We start from the raw sequence: 9590 nt of genomic DNA, 5'->3' as shown, positions 1-9590 counted from the left end.
ATGTGGTTCCAGACTGTGTCTGGATAAGTCACAAAAGTTGATAGTTTAGTACAGCTCAAAAGTTGCATTTGGTGCAACAATACCTGACAGTTGCAGATGTGTGTACTCAGCCATTCGGTTTAACACAGCCTTTCAGAAGCTGGGTTCATGGGGTGATTGATAAGTTTTGCAAATGGCTATGTGAGGCTAATTGCCTGAATATGAAATACTAAATTGATTGGCCAGGATACACTGAAATGAAATAAATGGTCCTTCAATAGCTTCAATAAATGTGTCTGAAACTGTGGTCCTGTAAAATGTAACTTTTGGTTTTGTTGAGCAAAACACAGTCCCCTCTGGATGATCTATATACGGGTACTTTGCAAGGGTCATTAGCAAAAACTACCTTTTTCTGTTCTGAAGAAATTGTTGTGTTTCCATACAAATTCCTGAATGTGATGATGAGCCTTTATGATAAAAACTTGAGCAAATCTCCATGTGATAAGGAAAGCTGCATCCCTTTAAAAGTAGACTTTAGGGGGTGCCTAAAATTTCTCTGTAATATAAAAAAATAGTGTGCCATTCACTGAAGTAGTTTTTTTTTAGATACCTACTTAAACCCATCTTTTTACTTTTTTTGCCTATAGTTCTGCTTTCTCGGGTCTGTATCCTGGAACATATTATCATATGCAATTCAAAACAACACATTCCCGAATTTGAAAACCATGGACACTGTTGTATTTACAAACACTTTGATATGCCCTCTCCATTATTAACTACACTGATCTTCATCTTCAGTGTCAGATGACAAAATGTGTAATCTGTTGGATCAAAGCTCCCCCTCCCAGTTTTCTAAGATTTTTTATCTCGAACATGCTTTCCCAGCAAAAAAAAAACAAACACCTAGTGTCTGTGGCCTTAACTTGTAGGTCAAACTTGTGAAAGTACACTGTGAAGCTTTCTTTTGTTTCATCTATGAATGCTATGTATGTAATGGCTATTGGTAAACCTTCCAGTGGCAGCTGCATGGGTATTTTGCGTTTCCTTGAAGCAACGTTCTATTCAAGCACAACATATATATGAAAAACAACAGCTGCCGTATAGTGGTGGTCTTGTTTAAGTAAACAAATGTTGCTCTATGTATACAAGATCTGCAAGATGCTATACTTTTTATGCTTATACCTGATAAAATAAACCAGGGCTTAGACATTTGCCTTCATTATTTCTCTAGTAAGGGATGCTAAAATTGTACCATACTTTGCATTCTGGTAATGAACATTCATGTCCTAAATCAGTAAAATAACAATAATGTTCAGTAGTGTTAAAGCAGTATATGTATATATGTGTATGTATATATATATATATATGTGTGTGTGTGTGTGTGTGTGTGTGTGTGTGTGTATATATATGTGTGTGTGTGTGTATATATATATATGTATATACATTACCCTAATGTCATTATATTGTATGTACTATTCTCTTTATTCTCTAAATCTCCTCTTCTCTGATCTTTTAGGTGATTAGCTTTACTTAGATACCTATTTCATGTCTTTCTAACCTTGACTCAGATCATGCAAATTTGCCCCTGACCCCTTATTTGTACTTTGAAAAAAAAAAAGAAAACAACCTGTTGACAGTTTTTTTGTTTTGTAACTAGGTCTCTGCAAGACTTTACCCTGTACAAAGCTGCCCTGATAAAATACAACTCCTCCCTCCGTGCTGCCAAACAAACTTATTTTGTCACTCTCATTAACACACTCTCATCCAGACCTCGTCAACTCTTTTCTACCTTCAAGTCTCTACTATGTCCTCCACCACCACCACCCACTAATTCACTCACTGCCCAGGACATTGCCATTCATTTCAAAAACAACAGGTTGGGGAAGGTAAAAACTGTATCCATTGTAGACCAGCTGATTATGCATAATACAAACCAATGTAGCTCTCAAGCTGAAACGTGAGCAGGACCTTCAGGAATCATGGTTAATTCAGAGGTAATCCTCTCCACAGATGGAAAGGATCAGATAATCCTTTTGGGTCTATAATGGATCCAGCAGACCGGTTTAACTGCAGGGCTTCAGTCTTTAGTGACAACCTGCAAGAAGCTTACTTGTGGCCAGCAAGTAGCCGCTCGCTCAGAAAGAAAAATCTGAGCATGCAATCTATTTTAGGCTTGTAACTGTCATTGACCTCAGATACCGTTCTCCTTTCTCAAGGTTTTTGAACCATTTACTAATAGGTTCTTATGACATTATCAAATGTACTGATGAGAGTCTACCCATGTATATGACCAGCTTTAGGCACTTCGATAACCAAGTTAGCAAACTGCAACACTGTAATCTTGTTTCCACTTAATGCTTCATTATAATGTTGAATTTTTTAAGAACTATGTATGCAGTGTTTTATCAGATCAGGATTGAAACACTGCTATCAATTATACTTTTAGGTGGAGATGAGTCCTCTGGAAAATGCTATTGAAGTCTTAGAAAACAAGAACCAACAGCTGCGAACTTTGATTAGTCAATGTCAAACGCGGCAGATGCAGAACATTAACCCACTGACAATGTGTCTGAATGGAGTTATTGATGCTGCAGTTAATGGAGGAGTTTCTAGGTATCAAGAGGTAAGTCTATGTTAAAACTGGCCTGCATTTCATGCAGGAATATCAATACAAATTGTTCATGTTTTTCATTTACAGATTTAAGAAAAGAAAACATTGTATATATGTTTATTGTAAATATATTTACTTGTATTACGTTCTAAAAATTAAGTCAAACGTGTAAAATTCACAGAGAGGCGTAATTAATATAATTCAGCAAACTCAATATAACTTAGTGCCTTCCTTTTAGAAGTAAAGGAGAATAATATTTTGCAAGGAGAAATAAACTGTAGATATCCCAAAATTAGCTTTTTACATAATGGAAAATAAATCCGTAAAAGGTAGTCTGTTTAAAGTGGTACAGTCATACGGGTTGTGAATGAGGAACCCAAAAAATTGTTAGAAACACAGTGGAATCTTTAAAACACAAAACAGAAGTTATCTATTTACATGTCTAACTTTCATCACAGATACAGGAAAAAAAGGAGTTTATTTCTCCTTTTAAAATAGTGGGTACAGCCATTCATATAATTTATGTAAATCCTTTAGTAACTGAAAAATTTGACTTTCAAAACAGTGGACCCAATCTATTGCACTATTGAAAAAACCAATAAGGCTTCAAATATGGGAAATTTGGGAATTTACCATTTTTTAATACAAGTATCCTCAAATAGCTCTCCATCTATTTGCTTACAGAAAACTACAATCATGTTTGCACCACATTATCTTCGTCAGACTGGTCATATCCCTTAGTTCTGATGTTTGCCTCTTCTGGCAAACAGAGCAAAGCTAAACCAAATTGTAGGTTTTTTGCTAGGACAAACGTTAGACTATATCAAAGAACTTTGGATATCACTAAGTGGACATCTAAGAATGTACTTAAAAGCTTGAGAGTATTTGTAGAAAATCTCTTCTAGATTCCATAAATAGTCAGCTTTCTCTGAAATGAGATCATGGAAAATATCTGTCCCCTCACAGATCCTACCTTATGAGGCTAACCCCTTCTCATTCTTGTCCCAGTGTAACCAGACAGGGACTGACTTATTCCATGATCAACAGGTTTTGAAGTCAAGTATGTAGTTATTCAATGAAGCGCCTAATTAAATACCTGCCTGTGACATCAGAATGGGGTACCACAGAAAATTCTGGTGTAAGAATCTCTAAAACCTTTAAGACATTAAAGATCATCATATCCTCATCTGCCAAAATCTGTACGTCAGCATTGGATTTACTTGACTGAGATTTTTCTTGAAGGAAAAAAGCAATACAAGTTAAGAACGGACTGGATTGAGTAAGCATTAGACAAGAATAAAAATAACATATTTTTGAAGTGTGGGGAAGCTTTAATACACTCACCTTCAATATTACAGAAGTGTCTCCACACTACAGATTGATTAATATCGACATGGAACAATTTGAAACATACCTCCTATAACATGTAAAAACACACTGGGGGGAATATATCAAAAACTGGAGCAGTTGCCCATAGTAACCATTCAGCTTCTCTTTTCAGTTCATTCAGTTAAGCTTTAAAATGAAAGCCAGAAGCTTATTGGTTGCCATGGGCAACTGCTACAGATTCTGTCTGCTCCAGTTTTGATGAGTTCCCCTCTAAGTTTGGTAGCTTGAAGACATCAGAGATTAAGTCATGGTTGGGAGACACGTACATTATCTCTATTGAAACTATAAAAACCTTATAAACATGCTGTATTTAGGTATTCTGAATAATAAAAATTACCGTTATGCAACACTGTACTTCTATGTATGCTTGAAGCAGTGTGCATTCCTTGTGTACAGTTGCTAATGTAATCTTTTCTGTAACCTGAAATCTAGAATTTCCTAAATTAATTTACTAATAAAACGGATGCTACCAGGGCTGCCATCAGAAACTTTGGAGCCCCTTACACAGCTTTAGGCCTGCCCACTGACCCTCCCACGGAGTCCACCCACTGACCCTCCCACGGAGTCCACCCACTGACCCTCCCACGGAGTCCACCCACTGACCCTCCCACCGAATCCGTCCACTGGCTGTCCCACCGGGTCCTTCAGTGCACCCACTTTTATTTTAACACTCTTACAACTTAATATATATAATTGAAAAGTGCATTCCACGTCATCAGTGCATTTAATTTGACTTTCAAAACAGTGGACCCAATCTATTGCACTATTGAAAAAACCAATAAGGCTTCAAATATGGGAAATTTGGGAATTTACCATTTTTTAATACAAGTATCCTCAAATAGCTCTCCATCTATTTGCTTACAGAAAACTACAATCATGTTTGCACCACATTATCTTCGTCAGACTGGTCATATCCCTTAGTTCTGATGTTTGCCTCTTCTGGCAAACAGAGCAAAGCTAAACCAAATTGTAGGTTTTTTGCTAGGACAAACGTTAGACTATATCAAAGAACTTTGGATATCACTAAGTGGACATCTAAGAATGTACTTAAAAGCTTGAGAGTATTTGTAGAAAATCTCTTCTAGATTCCATAAATAGTCAGCTTTCTCTGAAATGAGATCATGGAAAATATCTGTCCCCTCACAGATCCTACCTTATGAGGCTAACCCCTTCTCATTCTTGTCCCAGTGTAACCAGACAGGGACTGACTTATTCCATGATCAACAGGTTTTGAAGTCAAGTATGTAGTTATTCAATGAAGCGCCTAATTAAATACCTGCCTGTGACATCAGAATGGGGTACCACAGAAAATTCTGGTGTAAGAATCTCTAAAACCTTTAAGACATTAAAGATCATCATATCCTCATCTGCCAAAATCTGTACGTCAGCATTGGATTTACTTGACTGAGATTTTTCTTGAAGGAAAAAAGCAATACAAGTTAAGAACGGACTGGATTGAGTAAGCATTAGACAAGAATAAAAATAACATATTTTTGAAGTGTGGGGAAGCTTTAATACACTCACCTTCAATATTACAGAAGTGTCTCCACACTACAGATTGATTAATATCGACATGGAACAATTTGAAACATACCTCCTATAACATGTAAAAACACACTGGGGGGAATATATCAAAAACTGGAGCAGTTGCCCATAGTAACCATTCAGCTTCTCTTTTCAGTTCATTCAGTTAAGCTTTAAAATGAAAGCCAGAAGCTTATTGGTTGCCATGGGCAACTGCTACAGATTCTGTCTGCTCCAGTTTTGATGAGTTCCCCTCTAAGTTTGGTAGCTTGAAGACATCAGAGATTAAGTCATGGTTGGGAGACACGTACATTATCTCTATTGAAACTATAAAAACCTTATAAACATGCTGTATTTAGGTATTCTGAATAATAAAAATTACCGTTATGCAACACTGTACTTCTATGTATGCTTGAAGCAGTGTGCATTCCTTGTGTACAGTTGCTAATGTAATCTTTTCTGTAACCTGAAATCTAGAATTTCCTAAATTAATTTACTAATAAAACGGATGCTACCAGGGCTGCCATCAGAAACTTTGGAGCCCCTTACACAGCTTTAGGCCTGCCCACTGACCCTCCCACGGAGTCCACCCACTGACCCTCCCACGGAGTCCACCCACTGACCCTCCCACGGAGTCCACCCACTGACCCTCCCACCGAATCCGTCCACTGGCTGTCCCACCGGGTCCTTCAGTGCACCCACTTTTATTTTAACACTCTTACAACTTAATATATATAATTGAAAAGTGCATTCCACGTCATCAGTGCATTCAATATTTAAGAGAAAGGAAATATATTTTGGCCAAAAAATATGTTGAGCAGGACCCTACACTTATACTAACTGCACTCTCTTTTCACTGAACACTAACCACACTTTCTTTTCACTGAACACTAACCACACTCTCTTTTCACTGAACACTAACCACACTCTCTTTTCACTGAACACTAACCACACTCTTTTCACTAAACACTAACTGCACTCCCTTTTCACTAAACACTAACCACACTCCCTTTTCACTAAACACTAACCGCACTCCCTTTTCACTAAACACTAACCGCACTCCTTTTTGCTAAACACTAATCGCACTCCCTTTTTGCTAAACACTAATCACACTCTCTTTTCACTAACTCTAACCACACTCCCTTTTCATTAACACTTAATGCCCCTAAACTATCCACTAGCACATCTAAGAAAAAGAAAAGGCTGTTCAGGCTCCCAGGTGGGCTGTTTGGGCTCTCAGGTGGGCTGCGGGCACTGTGCAGGCTCTCAGGTGGGCTACAGGCACTGTACGGGCTCTCAGGTGGGCTACAGGCACTGTACGGGCTCTCATGTGGACTGCAGGCTCTGTGTGGACTGTGCGTGGGCTCTCAGGTGGACTGCATGCTCTGTGCGGGCTGTGTGCAGGCTCTCGGGTGGACTGTGGGCTGTGTGTGTGGGCTCTCAGGTGGACTGTAGGCTCTGTGCAGGCACTGTGTGTGAGCTCTCCCTCCCCACCCCCATCGTCGGGCTGCTAAAACACCTTACCACTCGAACAACTCTGCTCCACTCCCTGATCACTCTTTGGTGAAGCCTGCTACAGACCAAGCTCTGCTTCCTGAAAAAACCCTTCCTGCATATACAGGAAGGTACCAAGTTACAGGGGGAGGGGGCCAGAACTGTACCAACCTCTGAGTGCACTTATTACCAACAGCAAAAACATTGGCCGACCTAAGGAACAAAAAGCCTTGTGCAAGTTTTTATCTTGACCCCCCCCCCAGAGAACGGATCTCACTGGCCCCCCAACCCCCCGGTGGTCTCTGCACCAGAGGAGCTTACACTCCCCCCACAGTCTCACACTATTATTATAATACATTTATATAGCTCTGACGTATACTACAGTGCTGTACAGAGAACACTGATCCAGTCACATCAGTCTCTGAACCAGAGGAGCTTTACACTCTTATGCAGAATGGCACCCGCTGTAGGTGGACTACAAATCCCAGCAATACATTATACAGCAGCGCAGAACAGTATATCAATTGGACTCAGGAGTAACGCACTGGACTCAGAACTGAGTAACGCACTGGACCGAGTAACACCCTGGACCGAGTAACGCACTGGACCCTGGACCGAGTAACGCACTGGACCCTGGACCGAGTAACGCACTGAACCCTGGACCGAGTAACGCACTGGACCCTGGCCTGAGTAACGCACTTGACTCTGGACCCACCTGAGAACCTACACAGCCCACCTGAGAGTGACCCTGCAGAGCACACCATAAATCCTGCACAGCCCATCTGAGACTCTCTATGGTGGGCTCTGCTGAGTCTCAGGTGGGCTGGTCAGAGTCCCTTTCCCTGCAAATCCTCCCAACTCCTCTTACCTGCTGCTGGGGTCTGGCCTTCTCTGCAGCCGGTCCGATGCTGCTGGGGCCCATGCTCTTCTGCCGCTGGGTCGGCACTGCTGGGGCCCCTGCCACCATCGTACTGGCACTGCTGGGGCCCGGCCTCCTCCCCTGTCACCTATGCCATGCGGTCCCTGGTACGGCTGATACCCATGTATGGGGCCCTCACATGGGTATCGGCCGTACCCTCCCTGATGTCAGCCCTGGATGGTATAATGTGTTTAATAGAAATCAAGTGTGCATCTTATATTAACCCATTGCATTGAATGAATCTTAAAATGTATGATTACTACTGGTATCCTGTCTTTTTTTTTTTTATTCAGGCTTTCTTTGTGAAGGAGTACATCTTCAACCACCCCGAGGATGGAGATAAGATCTCACGCCTGAGAGAACTAATGCTTGAACAGGTAAGCATGTCTTCCCTGCTGCCGCTCCCCCTGCCACTCTACTGCAAATGTTTTGAATTTTGTTTTTTTGACGTCTGAGACTTGCTGAGTAATACAGCAGCTGCTGTGAAAAACTAAGCCTCTTAACAGTATTTGTTAGGCTGCATTCACACTAGACTCCTGCATTTGTTTTCTTAAACACATGAGAATTTATCTGGGAAGTATAAACAAACTTTTTGCTCCCCAGATGAAGCTCCTCTTCACTTAAATGTATTTGTCTTTACATGTATTTACATGCGTTCAGGCACATTCAGAATATCTAATCTGCACCTGAATGCACAGAATTCTGTTCTCTTAATACAGCTAAACTGAATGCACTCAAATGCAGGTAAACATACAGTGTGAAATATGCCATTTTAAATAATTACATGCATTTATGTGTTTAGAAATATACGTTGTTGCCTTTGTGAATAAGGACTAAAATACTGTTTAGAAACATCATGTTGTTTATATCAAGATCAAAAGGGTAACCTTTGATCTGCATATGATGTCAGTTTAAGCAACCTTACAAGTTGTGTTTTTTCACACAACCATGCTGAGCCTGTACACTGAGCTGCCTATGCATGGCTCTGTGTGTACAAACACTGACAGGCTGAGAGAAGCAATTATGGCAGAAGAGATATACAGAATGTCTTCTTTCATAAACCTCCCTGTCAGAGATTTAAAAAAATAAAATACTTTTCTTCTGCTTTAAGTTAACAGAATGCATATTGAAAGTGACACTAAACTCAGGAGTTAAATCTTAAAAATGCATTCAAGTACCTTAATTATTAATAAAAATGTATCTTATTTGTGTATCACTCAGTGTAGATCCTCAAGTCATCTCTGAATTGGTGCTGACACTGTCCTCCCTTCTGGAGGGTGGCTACTTTTGTTCCCCACAGGTCCCTGTGCAGGGGCAGACTGGGCCAGGGGGTAGGGTGGCAATTGCCCCTCGGGCCTCTCCGATGCCGTCACGAACGGCCCCTCGACCTCCGCTGCCACCTGCACCCGGCTGCATCTGATGCAGCTCTGTGATCGGCGCAGCCGCTGCTCCTTCAATGGGTTGTTCGGGAGGCCCCAGCAAGGGGCCCTCTAACATGCCTGGCATGCCTCTACCTGGTCCAGCCAGCCCAGATCGCCTCTGTATGCGGTCCGGGCTGGCTGGATCAAGCACAAGCTGCCCTCTAATCAGGCGCTGTAGAGGGCAGCCGGCTGGGGCCTTCCGAGGACCCCCTTGAGGACCAAGCGGCCGCCGATCGCAGAGCCGCATCGGATG

General features: G+C 41.2%; 1 protein-coding gene across 1 annotated transcript in view; it reads left to right on the top strand.

Moving 5' to 3' along the window:
- Nucleotides 1–9590, top strand: part of DOCK4 (dedicator of cytokinesis 4) — a 263370-nt gene that overhangs the window by 234321 nt on the left and 19459 nt on the right. The window contains exons 42-43 of the mRNA XM_018561382.1: nt 2426–2602; nt 8210–8293. Coding sequence (XP_018416884.1) covers nt 2426–2602; nt 8210–8293 — 261 coding nt within the window. The remainder of the gene's footprint in view (nt 1–2425; nt 2603–8209; nt 8294–9590) is intronic.

This window comes from Nanorana parkeri, unplaced genomic scaffold (genome assembly GCF_000935625.1).
Source record: "Nanorana parkeri isolate BGI_ZX_2015 unplaced genomic scaffold, ASM93562v1 scaffold520, whole genome shotgun sequence".
Classification (NCBI taxonomy): Eukaryota; Metazoa; Chordata; class Amphibia; order Anura; family Dicroglossidae; genus Nanorana; species Nanorana parkeri.
This window is presented reverse-complemented; position numbering and strand designations above follow the sequence as displayed.